The 21,873-nt window shown below is 52.3% G+C and overlaps 1 protein-coding gene across 3 annotated transcripts in view; it reads left to right on the forward strand.

The window, feature by feature from the left end:
* MGLL (monoglyceride lipase) overlaps positions 1 to 21,873 on the forward strand; it is a 129,358-nt gene that overhangs the window by 99,033 nt on the left and 8,452 nt on the right. For all 3 annotated transcript variants that reach the window (XM_025885419.2, XM_025885418.2, XM_073901736.1), the window contains exon 6: positions 10,159 to 10,248. In XM_025885419.2, coding sequence (XP_025741204.1) covers positions 10,159 to 10,248 — 90 coding nt within the window. The remainder of the gene's footprint in view (positions 1 to 10,158; positions 10,249 to 21,873) is intronic.

Here is a 21,873-nt window from a genome sequence, read left to right on the forward strand (position 1 = left end):
GGGACCTGGGGCGTCCACAAGGACATCCTTTTATAGCTAGAGTCTGGGCGAAAGGGTCAAAGTCTGTTTTTGGACTTTCATGCATTACTGTGTGAAGGTTTGGACAAATATCAAACATTGTTGCCACTGGGGTTCCATAATTTCTAAAGTCAGGTGTGTTTTGTTCCTTAGAGATGAAAAAAGAATCATTTCCTGTCTGTGCTTGTTTTATTGGTGACAGTTAAACAGGGAAAAGGTGACACGGGTTAGGAATCCAGCAAAATAACCTTTGTTAACAATCTGTGTTCAGGGCCTGGGCTGATTTTCATTGAATATTTGCCAGCTTGAGCCAAAAGTGCCCAATGAGTGGAACTGCAGGCAATTTGTAACGGTGACGTGGAGGCGAACTCACGGCAGCTCTGCTCTGGCCCAGAGCACTTTTCCCTCTGACTCTAGGGATGCATCCCCTTGTTTTAGCCATCATGTTGTTGTCCCGGTTATACTGGTATGCAATGGCATGTGTGTCCATTCCCTTGGCTCTGGAACTTCGAGCTCCTTGGACATGGCAAATGAGCTAACAAATACAGTTGACCTTGGAACAACACAGGTATGAACTACAATGAGCCTACTTATACATGGATTTCATGGTGCTGTAAATATATTTTCTCTTCCTTATGATTTTCTTTATTTTTTTTAAGATTTATTTCACAGAGAGAGTGTGCACAAGCCGGGGGGAGGGGCAGAGGGAGAGGGAGAAGCAGGTTTCCCGCTGAGCAGGGAGCCCGATGGGGGGCTGGATCCCAGGACCCTGGGATCAATGACCTGAGCCGAAGGCAGACACTTAACTGACTGAGCCACCCAGGCGCCCCTCCTTATGGTTTTCTTAATAACAGTATTTCTTTAGTTTACTTTATCGCAAGAATATAATGTGTGATACGTACAACATACAAAATATGTGTTAACCAACTGTTTATGTTCTCAGTAAGGTTTCCAGTCAACAGTAGGTAGTAGTTGGATTTGGGGAGGAGTCGACGTTCTATATGGTTTTCGGCTGGGCAGGGGTCTGGCACCCCTGGCCCTCGAATTCTTCAAGGGTCAGCTGCACTACCTAGGAGCAGAACAGGTGCTTTCTCTCTGAGAAAGGAGATGAAAGCATGGCGTCACGGGACTGCTTGTTGTGAACGTGGGTTGTGAATGTTATGGACTCATCCTTTAGGGGCCTGGGGTTTAAGAGAGCACATAACCAAATGAAAGTGGAGAATCCCAACCGCATGGATCCCCAGGGAAAGGTTAATCTTATGCCAATGCCAGGTGGGGCTGCTGTCTGAGCCAGTTGTCAGGACTCTCAAAGGACTCAAAGGGTGAGGTGGGGGTCATGGGGCCATGGGGAACTGGGTAGCCATCAGCCCACGGCTCACCCCCCTTTCCCTGGCCTCACCATCAAATGACGGTAGGACATTTAAATAATTGCCTTAGCTCTGATGCTTTCAGTATTCTCCCGAGGACCCAAATAGGGGCGCACAGCACAGGGAATGAAACCTTATAAAAATGTCTTCGAAGTGTTTCCTCCAGCCCACAGCCAGAGATGGGTGGGCAGGTCCTGTGGAGAGGCTTTCCTTTAGATAGAGAGATGTCACCAATTTGAAATGGAGACAGGCTGAGCAAGAGAGAAACCTGGAAGTACCTGATAGTTTAACCAGAGAACAATGATTTACTTAATTTGCAGAAGCATAGAGATGCCTAGCTTCTTTGAATTTTACCCCATTTGAAGGCAAATCACCCCTGACTTGTTGAAATCAACTATCATTAGTAAATTTCAGGGCTGTGTGGGAGGACAGCAGTGGAGGCAGAAGTCACCCTTGCCTATGCCATGGAAAGAAATGAAGGTAATTTCCAGAACCATAGGTAATGCACAGACGGGCTACTTCATGGTCATTGACATGTGCAAGAGGATGCGCGACCTCCTGGACAGCTCCCATCATGACTGTGATTATATAGCATGAGGCCAAATTGCTCAAATCGAGGGTTTTTTTCCAAGTAGAACAAGAAAGACCAGGGTCACAGCGGAGAGGGGAATTCTCACAGCACCCAATGTGCTCTGATTCAGGAAGATTTACTCAGTTCAGTGAGCGCCAAGCATGTGCCCAGCTTTCCTGTGTGTTATCGCCCTCGGGCGAGGCTGTGCCCTTGTTTTGTGAATGGGAACACTGAGGCTTGCGCAGGGCGAATGACTTGCCAGGATCACACAACTTGGGTGATTAATTTGAATCCGGGGCTGTCTGCTCTCCATCTAGGATGTTTCCCCACAGAAGAAAATAGGTATTTTCTGCCATGGGCGTTCTCCATTAGAGACCAGCCAGCGACCGTGGGACTTTCCAGATAAAATGCACAAGGGAGTGGAGCAGGGCCCGGAGCAGGGCCACAAGCCTCCCCCTCAGAGTCACTAGCAGAGGTGGAACTTGCAGGGGAGGCTGCCAGCGTGACCTCCCGGAGCCCTGCGCTAATAGATCACCTTGTCAAATCAGGAACCAGCCGTCCCTGGGGGTGCTGGTCTCCTCCTCTTAACCAAGACAGATTGGATTTCCTGTTGCCCACAGACCTGAGGACACATCCTCCCCACCATGAAATCTGTTGCTGCCCCTGGGCCTTGGGCGATTTTGACTGACAGAGTCTCTGATTCATTTGCCTCCCTGCCCCCAGGTGACTTGATTACCCTGCGCACATCTAGTCTCTCGTGACGGCCTTCCTAAAAGTGTCTCGTAGAATCTTTGTATAAAATTTAAACATCGTTAGAATAATACATTCGCAGTGTTCAAACTCTGAAAGATGAAGAGGGGACAGACAGCAGGCAGTCTCTCTGCCCAGTGGAGGCGGGGCCCGAGTCTCCATCCACTGGGACGCATGGGCGCGCTCCATTCGTTCCTGTGTTTTACACAAATGAGAGTACCCCCTCTCTGTGCTTTCCGCTGGCCTTGTTCTTTTGACTGGCTTGTTCGTTTTTGTGGGTTTGGCTTTAATTTGGTTGTTTTACTCTTGCGGCTCCTTCAGGATTATCAGGAATAGTTCATCCTATCAGGATTAACAGGAATAGTTCAGGATAGGTCCTGGATTAGGTGAGGTCTCCGTGACAGACCTCCGAGATAGACAGCTTCCCAGAGACCACCCCCACCTGAGAGAGTGGAGGTGGAGGAGGGGGACTTCCCGGGGCCAAGCGACAGAGCACAAAGCCGAGTCTTGGCCTCGTGCCTCCTCTCCCGGAGCTCAGCCCGTGGACTGTGCCAATGGTTTGTTTCATGGCAACAAACTCCTGCTGGAGAGATTCCCCAAATCATCAAAGTGGGCAGCAATGAGGCACCCGAGTCTTTGAGTATAGACAGGCACGTGGAAGGGGACAGCCCCCACCCCCTGGAATGTGGGAACACCGATTCCCCGGCCAGACCGCACCGCCCCCCGCACACCCTGCCAGACCTGCGCACATCTGGTCTTACCTCTATACTCTTTTTTCAACAAGCTGGGGTATATTTAGCCTGGAGAACAGACAAGGAGGACAGAGGCTTCTGGCCCCCAAAACACTGTGTTTAGGATGTGGTTGCACAAGGGAAGGGACAGCAGGAGAGATTTGGAAACAGTATCCAGTATCAGAACGAGCCTCAGCTGCTTATGAGGCCATTTCCTGGGAATTATCTCCATGTCCCAAACCCTGCGGGCAGCAGGGCTAGAGTCATTCCCAGGGAACAGAGGCGAAACCCTTGGCTGCCCAGCTAGTAGGGTGTGTGAGTTAGACTTGGCTGTCCTCGCTTGGCCTTGCCCTGGGCTAGCATGCAGGACTGGGGACAGGTTGCAGAGCCACTCACTTTTCCAGGGGGGGGTGATGAGGAACACCCGAATTCCCCCTGGGCAGTGCCTGGGGTCAGGGCAGGGGCTCAGCCTGCCAGGAGGGTAATCTACTAAATGATCTTCTCTGCCCCTTGCCGGGAGGTTGTCCCCTGGGATCCAGGGTCAGGGATGCAGGAGCCAGCCCAGAGCTTCCAGATGCTTCCACTCCCCATCAACCTGGCCCTCGGTACATGACCCTCCCTGTCTCAGTTCCTTTCCGCCACCACCCAGTAAGGAGAGAAAGTCATTCCCAATTCACAGACGAGAACATGAGGCCCATTGTCTTGCTCAAGGTCAGCTTGTGCCCCAGCCCTGGCGGGCGAGCAAGGCAGGATGCTCCCTTTCACCCCAAAGCATGCCTGCCGTCAGCTTTGCTTGACTTGAGCGCATTCTCATCTGTTTGTAGTCACTGGGCTCCAGAAAGCCCTGGGGACAATCTGGGGGCTGGGGGCGGAGGGGAAACAGGAGGCAGCAGGGGAAATGGCCACTCTTTCACACTTGCTGTAAAGTTAGACCCAGGGACCAGGACTTAAACTACCGTCCTGAACTGGCCTGTGAATCTGGCCGCTGTGATGAGCCTGGGGCGAGGGGGGGGGGGGGGGGGGCAGTGTTACCTCTGTCCTACAGGTGCCTGCGCCGTCGGAGCTGGGGGTTCAGACTTCTAGACGCTTGGCATTCAAGGAACGAGTCATCTCTCCAATACATCTTTGGGGAGCCCCTGCGATGCGTCAGGCACGGGGCAGACAGCGGGGTGCACCGGCTGCCTCCTCCCCAGCTCGGCTTACGGGAAAGGCACAAGGGACTTTCTAGTCTCAGCTGGCCTGAGGGTGCGTTCCTCCACCACCAACAAATTCTGGGCTGAGGGCGCCTGAGTGTCTCAGTTGGTTAAGCGACTGCCTTCAGGTCAGGTCATGATCCTGGAGTCCCGGGATCGAGTCCCACATCGGGCTCCCTGCTCAGCGGGGAGTCTGCTTCTCCCTCTGACCCTCCCTCCTCTCATGCTCTCTCTCTCTCTCTCATTCTCTCTCTCAAATAAATAAATAAATAAATAAATAAATAAATAAATAAATAAAATCTTTAAAAAAAGATTCTGGGCTGACCCTTGCACGGATGTCACCCTCACAGAAGGCCTGGCGTTCTGGCCCTCTTTTGCACAAGTCAGCTTGCTGGAGCCACTTTTGAAGATAGCAGTTATAATTCCCTCCTTCATGTCAAGTCTTTCAGTGGCAGAGGCTTAAAAATGATCTTAGGGAGCCATTAAAACCTTTTGGATCAATAGAGGCATTTGTGTAAGTCACTAGTATTTAAAGTGATGGGCGCTGCACTTCATCCAGGAATGCCCCAAGGGCATGTCAAGGGCTGGTGACACACTCTAGTCCCTTGCTCATCGGGAGGTGGGCCTCGCTTCTGGGAGAGTTGTCCTTTTTGGGGGATGCAATAGTTTGGGGTTCTGGCTGTGACTGTGACGTTTGTTGCAAAGCTGCGGGTCACACTTTTCCTGAAACCTTCACTCTGAAAAACATCAGCAGGTGCTCTCTCTTCAGTCAGCCAAGGAGTATTTTTGAGTTTCTCTTGGGGCCAGAAGCCAGAAGGGCAGTTAGGGAGGAGCTTTCTGGGAACCAGGTCTCAGGTAACCTCCCCAGCAACCCTTCGAGGTCTGTTTCATTATCCCCATTTGAGAGATGAAGAAACTGAGGACCATAGACCTTCTTGGTGATTCAGAACCAGAGTTTGAATCCAAATTTGCCTGGCTTTCAGTCTTCTCTTTCTGGGGCTGGGGGCTAGCAACTTTGGGCCCATTAGCTGTAGGTCTTTGCCCCCAAATTATCCTCCGGTGATAAGACCTGGGGTCCCTGCTGAGTCAGCACCACTGGGTGGCACAAACCTGACTTAGCCTAAGGGGGTCATGATTTGTGGGGGATCGCACCTCAAGGGGGGCTGTCTGGGGTCGCCCGTTCCCGGAGCTGAACCCGAGGCTCTCTCCACACTCCTGCAGGATTATCCGAAGAGCCTGAGGGAACTGGCAACGAGGTTATTCTCTTCGATTCCAACTTCTTTATGGGTGAGCAGCACCCCTCCCTGGCACCTCTGCAGACTTCTCTTACCTTCCCCTTGGAAGTAGATGGGGGGCTCTGCCGGCTGGTGGCGGAGGCTCAGGGGGATCATGGTGGGATGCAGCGGCAGCCGCCTAGGAGCCTGAACAAAATGGATCCTCAGGGTGTGGGCTCTGTCAGGCCCTTTCCAGCCCCGCTCTTTCCTTACTACATGGCCCTTCCTTACTTCATGCCCCTTCGCAGCCCTTCTGGCTCTCGGCATCACACCAATCAACCCGCTGCCCCTGCTCGGTTCATTTCGCCCTGCCTCACCCTTTCCTCCCCCGGTAGCCTTTAGGCCAATGGAATAAACCACCTCTGAAAGAACAGCAGGGAAAGGGAGTATCTTTTGCAACTGTTCCAAGCATCCTCCCCCTGCAACCTTCTTGGATTTTTTTTGTGGGGAAGAGGCTAATCAACTAATTCTTTTTTTTTTTTAAGCTACATTATTGTCATCCAAAGATTTGCCTTTACCCAATTGCGTCTTGTTAGAAATGTGATGTGAAACTTACCATGCAGCTTTAGAAAAAGGGCTGAGGGTCAGGGCCGTCCAAACAGCTTTTATCATGGCTCCTTCAAAAGGACAGCATGCCCTTCAGAGATATTTGTGTGCCACCCCAACCCTGTCCAAACCAGGATGGGACAGGGGCACTTTCTCTACTCTGACTGAACACTGGAATCACCCAGGGAGCTTAAAAAAAATAAAATTATTGACGCCAGGGCCCCACCTCAGACTAATTCCATCAGAATCTTTCAGGGTGGGTCCTGGGAAGAGGCATTTGTGATGGCCGCCCATCAACCTTCACAGCCCACAAGAATGCCCTGGGGTCCGGTGACAATGCAGCCCTAGATCCAATAGGCCAGAGTCCCCAGGAGCTGCGGGTGCTGCTGGTGCTCCTGGTCCAAGGACCACACTTAGAGCAGGGAGAGCAGGGAGGCCACGGACTATCCGGAAGGCGGAGGGCCGGGTGGGGGTGCCGTGCCCACCGCCAGTGTGCTAACTGGATGGAAGGACCAGAAGTTTCCAACAAGAGTGCCGTCTTCCTCTGGTCCAGAGACCAGACCCTGCCATTGTTCATTTGGGGATTTTTGTTTGTTTTGTTGTGTTTTGTTTTTTTTAAGACTATTTATTTGAGAGAGAGAGAGAGAGCAAGAGAGAACACGAGTGTGATGAAGGGGGGAGAGGGAGGGGCAGAGGGAGAGGGAGAAGCAGGCCCCCCCCCCCCCCCCGCTGAGCAGGGAGCCTGACCCGGGGCTCAATCCCAGGACCCCAGGATCATGACCTGAGCCGAAGGCAGACGCTTAACCGACTGAACCACCCAGAGGCCCCGGGCATTGTTCATTTTGTACAAAGGAAATACTTCTCCAGAAATGGCCCTCCTCTTTTATTTTTCCTCCAAGACTCTTTTCCTAAAAGCTTCCTTTAGCTGCAGAAAGTTCCTCTGTTAAGAGAAAGTGAAGTGTTCTCTCAGAGAGAGGACAGTGCTCCTCTCCAGCCGGTGGGGTCCTTCCTGGCCCTCTGGTCCCCTCCCTCAGCCCTGTGAATCCAGAGCCACCGCGCTGCCTTTTCTGGTCCTTGTCAAACCTAAACCGTCAGCATCTTCTCCTGGAAATGGGGGTCTTCGCACTTTGGGGCATAAATGTTTTGGTTTAAGAAACACCAATGGCAGGAGCATAGATTCAAAGATGAAGGTAAGTCTGTCTCCTCACCACTGGCTGGCCCCTGTGGGCTGGGGCCACGCAGAATCAGGTGATGGCCACAAACATAAATTGTTGGCAAACAAGCAATCAGGTGGTGGGCTTAAGGGTGCTGGCATGGATGCTGTGTGGGCTCCCTCCTTCACTTCGCTGTAGGCCAGCAGGGCTGCGGAGCTTGTAGGCCATCTAATCTGGGAATGGGTAGGAAACTGAAGGGTAGAAAAACAGCGGTGTCCTCAAGCAGACTGGGCCAGACCAGATGGCCACACAGGCCAAACGTGTCTGGCGATTCCGAGGCGTGGCAGGGCCACACACGGTCAACCGTCCACCCTTAGGCCCAGTGAGGGAGCTGTGGCAAGAGCCGCTGAGGACGGCGAGAGGTCTAGACGCCCGTTGTGCAAGCTTTGGGCTACACATTAAGCTCTTCCCTAACAATGTCGCCCTTGGGCCAGTCCCACTGGAAGAAATAAGTCCCACAGAGGCCACGCTCCCGATGCCGTCAGAGCCCAATGGGGGCCACGGGGCACAGCGCTTTGCCTCCCCGCCATGTGTGGCAATGCGCTCCTCATCTGCTATATTTTCTCTTCATTTAAACTTTTTCTTTAACCTTTAAAAGCACAGATCCCAACTCAGGTTCCCAGAGAAACCTCCAATTCCTGGAGTTCATAGACCTTTGGAAACACCCAAACCCTTTCCTTTGTCAGAGCTCCCCGAACTCTGAGCTGTCCCGGTCCTGTGCTCGTCTGTGGGGCTGGCCCACGACCCCGCCTTGACTCTTGACCCCACCCCACAGGTCCTGTCCATCCCATGAGGCCGCAGACTGTGTGGCCGAGTCCAGGCCCTTCCCCAGTGCTCCAAGTTGGATTCCCTTCTATTTCTATGCTAGACTGTCACAAGTCAGCTCAGGGCTCGGTGTGGTGCCTGGCACGTCGACAGCAGCGAGTTGACGTGCATGGGGTTTGCTGGCTTGGACCGCAGGGCATGGGGTGCAGGGAGCGAGGCTGGTCTTCGAGGCAGGGAGCTCCCATCCTTACCTGAAGCATGGATCTGATCCCTGGCCTGATCTCCCTGTCTGAGAGACAGTGGTGTGAGGTGACATCCTGTTTGTACAGCCTGAGGACACGGGATGTTTTATAGCTCTGAGTGTTAAGTGGGTTGGGGGGGCGGGGCGGTGTACAGCAATGTCTCCACAGAGAGCCTCAGTGACCGCCGTGTGTGGTCATCCACAAGAAAGTGGAGGCCCCCACTTACACTCATACGGAGAGAGAGTAACCAAGGCCAGTGGCGTGAGAGGAAAGCGCAGTCTCGCCCAGACCCTTGTCCCCATTCCCAGCTGGCTGCGGGGTGCATGGCTGGGCCTTGTTTCCTTGTCTGTTCAGTGAGGATGAACCCCCACCTCACGGCATCTGTGTCAAGATAAAAAGACCGGGCACCTACAGCTGTGTGCAACACACCAAAGATTGTCACTCAGTAGATGTTAGTGCCCTCGCCCCCGCTGAGGGTACCGAGGGGACATCACCTCTCAGCTCTGTGATGTGTGCCTTCCACACAGACCGAGAATTCACCACTCACCACCTTCCATGCGATTCTAATTTCAGCATGTCACAGCTCACTCGTAAAATAGCATCTTTCACCCCTGAGTGTCTGTGCACAGTGCAGAAATGAGAACAGCCCCCCTCGGCAGGCAGAAGTGTGAGATCCAGGCTCACACGGCTCCTGGGCAAACACCAGATCCTGCCGGAGAGATGGGGTGTGGAGGCGAGGCTTGTTCCCGCATCAGGCTCAAGTTCAAGGAGCATGGATTAAGCACCTACTGTGTGCCAGCTTTTGTACACAGTGGCCCTCAGGGGGAGTGCCAAAGTCCCCACTGGCAGCTAAGGAAACAGAAGCTCCGCTATGTTCAGATCTTGTGTCCAGGTGTGCCAGACTGCACAGCCAGGGATCAAATCAGGTCTCTTTCCCTCTGCCACACATCTCCTGATCAGGCTGGTGACTATTTCTGTTTCCCTCCAAGAGAAACCAAGGCAATCCACAGATTCTTTCCGATCAGAGCAGGCTCCTCTGGGGTCTTCCGAGCTCCCCCACTTCACAGGTGATCTGGGTGATTCTGCTCCTGCTGTGTATTTTTAGGAACCCCAGAGAAGCGACTTGTGCCTAAGAACTCAGCTGGGCAGCTCCTGCAAAGAATTCCAAACCACAAGCGATGAGGGACTGCAGGGAGGGCGGCCACACAGGATCCGGAGCAGGCAAAAAATAGACATGGCATTCCTGCCGTCAGCCACGGCGGCCCACCTCCCACCCGGCTCAACCACGGCACAGATCCGAGCCAGACTAAGTAGAGGCTGTCTGAATCAGAGCAGGGGGAGTCCCAGGCTGTTCAGCCTTGGGAGGTGAACCTGGCTGATGTTCAGCTTGGGCGTCACTTTTCTTAATTTATTGTAAACTGTCCCGTGGGCAGAGCTGGACATGGATGCCACTGAACTCACACCCCCTGTTTTCCCCTCCCCACTAGGTCTTTGCTGCGAAAGTTCTCAACCTTGTCCTGCCAAACATGTCCCTGGGCCCAATTGACTCCAGTATGCTCTCTCGGAATAAGACGGAGGTGAGTCTTTCTGAAAACCTGGGGGGACCAGCGCCGGTGGGAAACTGAGTGGTAGTTCCATCCATGGCTGTCTCCCACCCTTTCGCTGAGGCCCTGCGTGAAGTGATGGGGACACGGAGATGCATGAGGTGCCATGTGGCTTCAGGATTGGGTGGGAAGGGACAGGTGGTTATGATGCCCCAGGTGTACCCTGAACATGCAAAGGAGCAAATCAGATGAAATTGTGTGAATCAGCCAGGTTTCTTGTGGCTGCAAGTGACAGAAACCCAACTCAAAGTGATTCAAGCAAAAAGATATTTATTGGTGGATGGAACTAAAGGCTTCAGGCATGGCTGGATCCAGGGGCTCAAAAGTCTTGTTCACCATGTGTCTCTCCCCAACTCTCATATCCCCTGGTTTGGCTTCATTCCCAGGCAATCTTTCCCAAAGTGGAAGCAAGGATGGTCACCAGCAGCTTTACCTAAGCAACCCCAGCAGAAAGACAGTTTGTTGAAAAGCCAACAAATGTCTCAGGGCTGATTCTTACTGGCAGACTGTCCAGGCCTGACTTATTGTTCAGGAAAAGGAGTGGTGTTGACCCCATCCAACCTCATGGGCTCAGCGTACAGAAGGGCAGTTCCTGGGGGGCAAATTGGGATGATGGTAGCAGATTGGATGCAGGCCAGGCCAAAAGTCGTATGTCCATGGCTTGGGAGGTGGAAGCTGGTGCCAGAGCTGGAGGGGCTTCAGAGGAAGCGGGTTCCCGGCAAAGGTAACTGTGCTGATAAAGACCTGGCACGAAGGGAGGATAGCTCATTTGCGGAACAGTCAATAGTTCGGTTCAGCCACAGCAGAGAGGGCAGCAGGTGACTGGCAAGGGGTAAACTGAGGTCAGATCATAAGGCACCTTGTGAACCCCTTCTCCTAAGAGCCACTGCCCTGCCAAGAATCCATCACAGCCCCTGGATGTGGGGCTACCTTAGAGCTGGGCTACCTTCTCTAAGAACTAAACCAGCTGAAAGGAGCTCAGAAAAGGCAAGGTGGCTTTGAGAGAGAGAAGCCAGGAGGTTTTGCTATCTGGTTAATGTCACCACCTCTGGGACTAGGCACTAAGGTCAGCAGGGACAAGAGGTCAAGGTCAACTTGTGTGCCTGAGATAAGGTGTCTGAGTATAGTCCAAAACCCCAGAGATTTGGATTGGTCTGTTAAGAGACTGCTCAGTGAGCCGGCCCAATTCCCATCTAGCTGAAGTCCAGCACCTTCCACTCTGCCTTTGATTGGGGGCGGGACAGGTGCCGGGAGCTCATCCAGCCACACAGCAACCCCATGTTGCACGTGAGCTGCAGGGGCTAGCCTGAGAGCTTAGGTGGCTGTGCTCCTCCACCTGCTCTCTCTGTGGGGGCAGGGAGCCCGGTGGGCTCATGGCCAGTGGACAGGAGGCAACCCTGGGCTTCTGGAAGATACCAGAATTATCTTCAGGATTAAGCAAATCATTTTGCTACTCTTCTGCCTCAGTTTCCCCTCTTACCTTAGGAATTGGAAACCATAGAATCATTGGCTCTGCAGGGCTCCTGGAAAATGGAGTGGGGTGCTCTGGTATTCCCGTGGCTTTCCTGGGTTTCCTCAGGACCTGAGCACTCAGGTTGTAACTTCATTGTAAAACGAGTCACTTAGAGAGTAGACAACTAAATGGGGATTGGCCTTAATGTGTGGGAAGAAGTCTTGATCAGAGGTCTGACTCCCGGACCACTGAGGGCCACCTGTTTGTAAATGACACTGGCAAGAGACCCTAGGGGGTGGCGGGGCCTGTAGGGGGCTCCCCTGGGATGTCCCATCTGCCCAAGTCATCCACATTCAATTGAAACTTTTAATCCACTTTTAAAATCTACAATACCTCCCAAAGCCACATTTTGGGGCCAAATTTGACCCCCCAGGATCAAAGAATATGTGAGTAAAGAAAAAAAATTTCATTTCAAAAGGCCAATCTATACAGTGAAAAGGCACCACTTTAGGACCCAGAAACACTGAAGTCAAACTAGTGCTGTTCGATCTAATCCTGATGTGTGTGAATGAGGTCGGCATTAACCCCGTTTCACAGATGAGGAGACTGGGACTCAGTGGTAAGTGGGGGTTTACGTTGTCCAAGGGGCACAACTCCTCAGGGCCAGAGCTGAACCCATCTGATTGAGAAGCCAGGCTTGGCTGCCTCCTCCTAGCTACCATGGACAATCACTAAGCTTTTTTTCCTGCCTTACAAGAGCAGGTGCACACAGCCCGTGGCTGTGGGCTGTGGCCCGTGTGCGGGGTTCACTTTGTGACGGAGGCTTCTCCACCTGCCGGTGTCCCGAATAATGGCTCTGGCTTGAATGTGCAATCTCTGGTAAGACCAATTACCTTTGCCTCAGCTGTGCTAGCACAACAATGAGGGAGAGCGCGCACACTCCCTTTGACATCTTTGAGATGAAACGTCCAGGTGCAAATTCAAATTGTTTATCCTACACCTGAAGGTACTTGGGCAAAAAGGAAGGGGGAAGAAAAGATAATGACGTGATTCCAAACCCTCTTTGTTTAAAAGGAGCAAATTTCAGAGCTTGTATCTAATTCTTGAGATAATGGAAAATTCCACTGAAGGCCTTCAGAAAACAGGAGTCTGGTGTGAACATAGAGCGAGCAGGCTCTTCCCCTCCCTGTCCCTCCCCCCCGCCCCGTCCAGCCCGCACCCCTCCGCTGCGCACCCGCATTCTCGGGTTTCTGAGCGGTCAGGCGAAAGGGGTGAATCTTTAGAAATGCTAATCCATTTCCCTGCTGGGAAGACTCGGAGGGAAGGCTGGACTCCAGTTGGAATAAACAAGGAGCAAGAGTTCCCATCCCTCCGTGGAGAGAATCAGCCCCTTGCTTGTTGCAGCTCTGAGACTCCGAGTCCTTTGAACATTCTGCCTGAGCCTTAAAAATAGCAACGCCCAGGGGGAAAATGTGTTCAGAAAAGGCACCTCCCCGGATCTAACATCAGGGTGTCTTAAGGCCCATCTTTAGCTAAGATATTTCCCATGGAAGCCTGCAGCTATAAAAGCCCCCAAAAGAAAAGAGACATTCGCCTAACAAGCTCACTAAAGCAGGACCCGGTGGAAGGGGCCTCAGGCTCTTGGAAGATCTGGAAGTCTGTCTCTGGGAAGTAGGCTAGCTCTGTCATCCAAATGTCAAAAGCCCGACCTGCATTTGGGCTTTACTGTGGCAAGTGTTCTCACAACCCACCCAGGCGTCATGGCCACCAGCCCATGGAGGCCCGTTCTCCCAGCACGTGCGAAGCCTCCAGGAATACAGGCCGAGATGCCTTACATTGTCCCAGCACCAGCCAGTGCACCACTGCCGTACCCTTCTTCCGAGTCACACACCCTAGCCCTTGTGTCCTGCCACAGCTCCCGGAAGTCAGTCTTACTACCACTATTTGCATTTGTGGAGCGTGGGCCCAGAGAGAGCAAGTCACTTACCCAAGGACACGCAGCTACTAAGTAAGGATTTGAGCCCAGATCTCTCTACTCTGAGCCAAGTGCCCTTGGCATTAAAATCCTGAGAACAAAGAAGTTGCCACTCGGGCATTTTTTATGTTTGTCTACACATTTAGCATCCTTGGTCAGAACATTAGAGTGCTGACGTATTCACCATTCCACCCTCAACCGTGGGGTTTTCACAATATGATGAATCCCTCCCACTCTGAGAAGCCTTGGATGTTCTAAATAGTTCTCCGGCCAAGGACGCTGGGGCAAGAGGCGAAGGGGGGAGGTTGCTGACGATCTCCTCACACCCTCAAACCACTGATAACCACCCAATTCCACATGCACAGAAGGCACTGCTTTCTCTGATCGCCAGCCTGTGAACTGGGTAGAGACTGGGAGGAAGACAGGGCTGTGATTATGATCATATCCTCTACGAGGGGCATCTGCTGTGTGTACACTGAGGCAGTGTGTCTTTGGGACCACGTCTCTGTGTTCTATAAATACGCTGGCTGCCCTCTGAGCACATCCTGGCTGCTGGCACTCCTGCCGGTGAGGCCATATGGCAAGATCCAGGCACCCGCATTGCTGTGAGCAGTGGCCAGCTCTCTTCCTTTCCTTCCTCCAGGGGGGCGCCGCCCTAGACCCCCACCCAGCGTTTCAGAGGTGCCCCGCGCTGAGGATGAGGCTCGCCTGCCCCTCTTGCCCACATGGCTCCTAGCCCCACTGCGGGGAGGCTGTATCTGCCCCTGGCCCTCAGAAGGCTCCTGCCAGGACTTGGAAAGCTCGGCCATCGCTGAGGCTTTTGACTAATTGTCACCACAGCTAAAGATAGGCCTCAGCCTCCCACTCTGTCCCCAGGACACAGCCTCCCACAGAAATCCCCTCTGAGAACCGGTTATTAACTTTCCAGTATGCCCGGTTTGGTTTGCTGATTTTATTTAGTGACTCTCCATCATTCCTAGCTTACATTCCCCGCAGAGGACTTGTCTATTTGAAGCAGCTAATAATTTACTAACACCTTAAAAAACAAAAAAATAACGGGCCGTTAGAATGTCTCTTGGCATGTCTGTCTCCATATGGGAGTGGCCAGCAGGGAGCACAGGAATGGGTCTAACTTGGTCCTGTGCCTTGCATGAGAGGTGTCTGTGCACCCGCCCCCCCCCCCCCCCCCCCCATGTTTGCTGCTCACAGCTCTCCTCCCGCCACCAGCTCTGAGAGAGGCAGGTTCCTGCAGGCAGCAGGCAAGCCACTGAGTCAGTAGGGAGACCGTCAGGGCTAGTCCCAGCTGCCAGCCAGACCCACGACCACGAGGTGCTCTCCCTGCCCTGTAGCTTCTCTCCCAAGTACCTTCATGTGATCCAAGAAGAAAGAAACTGCGCGCTCGGCTGGGTTTACATGGGAATACCATCTGGGCCAAGATCTCTCAAGACACCCTCCGTCACCTCGAAGCCACCTGGGAGCTAAGATCTGGACCCCCATTTTTGTGAGGATTGGATGCAGCTGACTTGCTAAGCCTTGGCATAAATGGCCCAGCCAGACACAAGCCCCAAACAGCGGACTCTGCCCACAGGGGTCTCTCTGCCCTAAGCCTACCCAAGGGATGTTTGGCTCCCACTGGCCAACCTGAAAACCGGGAGTGTAGGGAAAGGAGTTTCCTCCTCGAGCTTTAATTATGGAAAATTTCAAATCTACAGAAAAGTCATCATGGTAGTACAATGCCCTCCCCTATGCTCTTCCCTGAGATGCACCGATTGGAAATATTCTGCCATGCTTGTTTAATCCGTGCTTAAATATGAAAATATCAATATGGATATCTATTTTATCTCTTTTAAATTTTATTGTGGTAATATACACAGAACATAACATTTAGCGTCTTAACCATTTTTAAATGTATAGTTCAGGGTCATGAAGTACATTCACAGGGTTGTTCAGCCATATGCACCATCGTCTCCAGAACTTTCTCATCTTCCCAACCGGAAACTCTGTCCTGAGTAAATAGTAACTCTCTGCTCCCCGTCCTCTCCAGCCCCTGCCAGCCACCATCCTATTTTCTGTCACTATGAATTGGACTATTCTAGGGCCCTCATATGAGTGTGATCATATAGTATGTGTCCGTTTGTGACTGGCTCATTTCACTTGGCACCATGTCCTCAAGGCTCATCCATGTTGTAGCATGTGTCAGAACTGCTTTTGTAAGGGCCGTTGAGCTGAGCATGTCCGATGGACACCTAGATTGCTTCCACCTCTTGGCTACTGTGAATAATGATGCTGTGAACATGGGTGTGCAAATATCTCTTCCGAGACCCTGTTTTTGATACTTTTGGGTTTATGCCCCAAAGGGATTTGCATTTCTCTAATGACTAATGATGCTGAGCATCTTTTCATGTGTTTATCAGCTATTTGTGTATCTTCCCTGGAGAAGTGTCTATTCAAGCCCTTTTTGTTTTTTTAATTAGGCTTTTTGTGTTTTGTTGTTGTTGAGTTGTTGGAGCTCTTTATATATTCTAGATATTAACCCCTTATCAGTATGTGGTTTGCAAGTATTTTCTCCCATTCTGTGGCTTGCCTTTCTACTATGTTGGTAGTGTTCTTTGATGCACAGAAGGTTGGATGTAGTCCAGCTTACCTACCTTTTTCTTATGTTGCCTATGCTTCTGATATCGTATTCAAGAAGTCATTGCCCAATCCAATGTCATGAAGTAGATACACTGTTTTGGCTGAACCTTTTCAAAATAAAGTTGCAGACACCAGGATCCTAAACTCCTGAATACTTCAGCGTGTATTGCCCAAGAGGAAGGAACCCAGAGGAGGATAATTACATGTAACCCCATGCCATTATCACACTTTGGACAAGTGACAATAATTTCCTACCCCATTCTCTATCTAGACCATATTCTGATTTCCTTAGTTGCCACCAAATTTTGGTTTGAAGACTTGCGATCATGTGATCTTGCTGTTTTGTGACCAGCAGTTAGGGAGGTGGTCCTGTAAGATCCCTGTAATGCTTTCCTGTTCCCCTTACTGTTTATTCAGTTCCCGGGCCTCTGAAGAGGTGGCTGTGGTGTGACTGGGTGGAGAATATGGTGGCTGCTTTTCCCCTTCTTTTGGTGACCACTCAGGAGCTGTATGTGAGTCTGGGGTCACAATTCAGGGAATGCCACTCCAAAGGAGCAAGCAGGGTTGCCTGTCTGCATCACTTGTGGTTGTGAAGACCCTCAGCCCTCCAGAAAGAAGCCCCAGAGACTTGTGGGTTTGTGCAAACCGCCTGCGCCCATGTGCCCAGGGTCATGACGTGCCAGCCCAGCTCATGGCTCCAAAAGGCAGAGACCAGAATGTCCAGGAGTTTAAGCTTTAATAGAAAAAGTAATTCTTGGGAAAGAATGTTAAGTAATTCACATGCTCTTGATTAAGTGGTAACTCATACACGTAGGCTGATCCCGATTAATCCTTTTTATATCCAGAAGGGAACTGCAGTGTCCTTATTTCTGATGGTTCTTGTCTAGCTCAAGAATTTCAAGCACCAATGTTGGGCACCTACTCTGGTAGTCATAGCCTTGGGGCTCCTGGTGAACAGGGCTTGCCTTCAGTTGACCGAGTTGGGGAGACTTTGGGCCAAGTTAGGCAAGACCCTCATTTCCCCTCTGCCATCCTGCAGGTGGCACATCAGGTCAGCAAACTTTCATGGAACCCCTGCTTCGGGCCAGGCCCTGAGCCAGAGGCTGGGAATACCTGATGAGCCACCCTGTCTTCCAGGGTCATAGGGACAGAAAGAGACACCAGTGGTTCTGGTAGAGGACAAAGAGGTAGGCTGCGGGCTCGGTGGGGCGAGCATAAGCTTTGCAGCAACAAGGCCTAAGTCCAGACCCAGCTCCCCGACTCTGTCTCTTTCTTTGTGCCCCAGCATGACCTTGGAAACCACACTCAGTGTCACTGGTCCTCGGGCGCCTTGGGGGCCAGGCTGCAGCCCGGTGCGGTGTAGACGCCACAGAGATGGGGGCTGTCATTACCACATCTGTCCTTACAGATACCAGAGCCTTGGGGACAGAAGTGCCAGCTTCCCCAGTGGTGTCTGGGCATGGGTCAATGGGAGGAAACACTGGAACTGGCCCCCGAGAGGGAGCAGAGCCTCCCCAGTAGACAGGAGGAAGGACACGGGAAGGGGCATTCCGGAAACTGGAAATGTCAGGGGCAGCCGCAGTCTGTAGGTACAGAAGATGGCACAGGAGAGGACACGTGGACAGGCAAGCTTGCACTGGCGGCCCCAGGCGAGGCTGTCTTCCACGTTCAGTATGTTCCGTATTCAGGCCAATTTTGATGGTAAATTCTTATTTGCGTTTAGAATATTCCACAAGCCTGGCAGTCATGAGAACACAGCCCCACGAGCCCCAGGGAAAGCAACCGCCAGCAGCTCCAGAGAGCTGACCTTTTGTGGAGGGTGGGGGTTCCTCTGTCATGCCCAGCCGTTCCTCGTGAGATGAAGTAAAGAGGGACCTTTTCCTCTAGGCCTCCTGGTGTCATTCCAGCTGTGATCAGCCCCTCCGCCAGCTGTGGGCCAGCGAGCCTGCTGCGGAGGTTCCCAGGGGCCACCCAGGGCCCAGAGGGTGGCTTCTCGGGCGGGTGGAGGAAGGTCGGCTTGCTCATGCGTTCAGCCGCCCAGTGTCTGCCCCGGGGGGCGGGGGGGGGGGGCGGCGAGGCTTGAGTGCAAGGCGCGCAAACACCTAACCGCCGTCGGGGGGCCTGTGTGGGGCTGGTGGGGGGCCGCGAGCCTGAGAGCCTGGGGAGGAAGGCCTCGCTGAAGGGGTGAAGTCGGCCCGGAGGCCTGAAAGCCGAGTAGACATCAGTGAGGCGAAGAGCGTCAGGCCGGACGGAGAAGCACTGGAGGGGGGAGAGGGAAGCCGGTGCACGGAGGACGGCGTTGTCACCACTACAGATCGCCTCTCCCACCATTCAAGACAAAGATGGAGCATGAATGGACTGCCTCTGCAAAGACCTGCCAGTCCATTTTAGGCTCCCCCAGGGTTTCCCAAAGATCATTTGGATAGAGTTGCCACCCCCCCCCCTCTCCCCTGCAGGCCAGAGAAGGTGATCTGATTTTTCCCGTGAAGAGAACAGCTGGATTAACAGAGACTAAACAATGGAGGAAGGAGGTGGGGACCCCAGGACGGACGGGCTCTAAAGCACAGGTGGACGTGGGAGGCTTCCAGAGGGACGGGGAGAGCTCCGAGGGAAGGAGGGCCAAAAAGCCCCAGCCGTAGGCACATCTATGGGTACTCAGGGGAAATCACAGGAGATTAGGCCTACAGGGCTACATTTCTCTGTGAAGTGGGAGACCATGTCCTGTGGGTCTGGGCCCCGAGGGTGCCCCCATCCTCTTCAGCAGCTTGTGAAGGAAAGCAACCTCTGGGACCCACCAGGTCACTTCACTATCTGTCAGGCCCAGATGTTTCTGGTCCTCACCAGGGATCCATCCCTTTCTTTTCTGGGGAGGGCCACTTCCACAGCTCCTGGCCATCTGAGTGCACAAGACCCACCTTTACTTTCTCTTCTCTGGACAGGGAGCATAGCCTGGTGAGTGGTTAAGAAGGCTAATATGGAGCCCAACGACCTGTGTTCTTAATGCTGGCTCTGCCCCTTACTTGCTGTGTAACTTTGGGTGAGTCACATCGCCCCTCTGAGCTTCGGGCTCCTCACGTATAGAACAGTGGTAATAATACTAGTCCCTGCATAGGGTTCCAGAGAAGTTTCAATGAGCAAATACAAGTAAAGCACTTAATATAGCACCTGGGACAGAGTTAAGGGCTCAGTATGTGAGTTATTTTTAATATAATTCAAATCAAAAATTAATTTTGCTTTTCATCACAGACTGGTTTTCTAAAAATGCGTCAAGAGAGTTGACTGTAGGGGTGGGGCCTATATTTTGCTCAACCAAAAGTTTAAGAAAACTCCCTGCTGTGGGTTGCAGCTATATTTACTGTGCTTTAGGGCAAAGTTTTCTTTCCATAGAGGGACCAGGGGCAGAAGTCAGAAGTCCCAGTTGGCACATCCCTCGCTTGGCACAAGTTCAACTTTGCTGACAGCCCTCAGAGCCTCAGAAAACAATGAGGTACTAGAGGATCGCTAAACACACACAGGAGGCCAGGAAAATACTCATAGTTTATGAGATTATAGCCCAAGGAGAATCTCTGATTCTCGGGGAAATTGAGGCCCAGGAAGGAGAAGGGCCTTACCCGAGGCCATGTGGGTTGGGGTCTCTGAAGCAGACTCCACTCTACTTCTAGCAAAGAGTGGCTCTCCTCCCCTTGCTTCCCAGTATTGGGCTCAGATGCACCCACATATCATCACCACCACTGTGGACCAGACCTGGGCTTGGCACTGGGGCTTTATCATTTCACTGAATCTCCCGAGGCACTTCCACTATTATCCCATTTCACAGATTGGCAAATTGAATCTAGAAGAGAAGAGCCTTGCCCAGATCACACAGCTAGGAGGTGTCAGGGCTGGTGGTCCTCACTCCTCTGGTCTTCCTCATATCGTTCAGTCGACTACCCCAAGAAAAAGGACTTCAAGTCTCAGCCAGTGGAGGTGCCCCAGAAGTCATTCAGCTGGAGCAAGAATTCAGTCGCCTGGACTCAGATCAGCCTCTGGCTGGTGTGTTGCCAGCAGACACTGTTCTCAGCTGGAGGGACCAGCTGTGGTCCAAAAAATGGAGGGAGCTGGGTGTGAAAGATAGTACCAAAGACTGGCTCTTTGGTATGTGTTTTTAATTAGACTTTTTATTTGGAGATAATTATGATTCATATGTACTTATAAAAAAATATAATACAGAGGGATCCCAGGTGGTGACATCTTGCAAATCCCTAGGACAGTATCACAACCAGGATACTGACATTGATACAGTCAAGCCCCAGAACATCCCCATGACCACAGTATCTGTCCATGTTGCCCTTTATGGCCACATCCACTTCCCTCCCATCTCACCTCTCCCGAGCCCTGACGACCACTAACCTGTTCTCTCATTTTGTCATTTAAAGAATGTCATGGAAATGGGATCATACAGTAAGTCATCTGTTGGGACTGACTCTTTGGTCTCTGGTTTTGAATGGGCTAGTTCTGCTGACCAGTGATCGGGGCTTGGACCTGGCTAGGAGGGAGAGCCCTGTCCATCTCCTTCCTGGGGGTGACAGGACACATCCCTACCCTAAAAGGACTTTGGGCAGATTTAGATCTTAAGCTCTCAAAAAACAAAGTCTGCCATGATTAGGCCAGAAGGGTTACTTGGCGGGGGGAGGGAGGGTTGGGCCCTCTGAGCCTCAGTTTTCCCACATGGTACGGCCCTCCTTTCCCTGCTGGTCCCAGTTTCCCTCTGCCCCTTGCCTTCCACCCAGGTTCACACCAGGGCCTGCCCTTTCCCCAACACATCTGCTGGTTCCTTCCCCAAGCCCGTAATAGACCATTGTGTAAACAGGGCCTACGTGATCAAGACATGGAAAAAGGAAGCAGGAAGACATGGCAGGGAGCCACTTGGACTGTCAGAGCAATTAAACCCAGGAGCAGACTCCTGGAGGGCCCTCGCATGCCCGGGTAGGTCTGGGTCAGCAGGGCAAGGTGTCGGGTGGCTTCAGGCAGGACTTAATGGGCTCTGGCCCTGTGCTCTCATTAGCACACATTCCTGGCAAGCAGGGCCCTGCAGCTTCACATGGAGCACTGTTAGCCCAGGCTCACCATCCTGCTGGGACCAGACCACACAATGGGGGTTTAACAGGAGAGAGGCTTATTCCTCTGCACAGTGACTTCTCATGGCCAGTGGCACCCATCTTTTTTTTTTTTTAATTTTATTTTTTTAAATTTTATTTATTTATTTGACAGAGAGAGAGACAGCAAGAGGGGAAACACAAGCAGGGGGAGTGGGAGAGGGAGAAGCAGGCTTCCTGCGGAGCAGAGAGCCCAATGCGGGGCTCGATCCCAGGATCTTGGGATCATGATCCAAGCTGAAGGCAGATGCTTAATGGCTGAGCCACCCAGGTGCCCCGGCACCCATCTTTTTGCTCAGCTCTCGTCTATGTGGTCTCACCTCTCTCCCTACTCCACCCGTGTTCTGCCCTCGCCGGTGGGAGGAGGGAAAGGGGCAACAGGATGACAAACCTTGACCAGA

This window comes from Callorhinus ursinus, unplaced genomic scaffold, assembly GCF_003265705.2.
Source record: "Callorhinus ursinus isolate GAN/ISIS: 27379988/994484 unplaced genomic scaffold, GSC_fseal_2.0 scaffold15, whole genome shotgun sequence".
In the NCBI taxonomy this organism is placed as follows: Eukaryota; Metazoa; Chordata; class Mammalia; order Carnivora; family Otariidae; genus Callorhinus; species Callorhinus ursinus.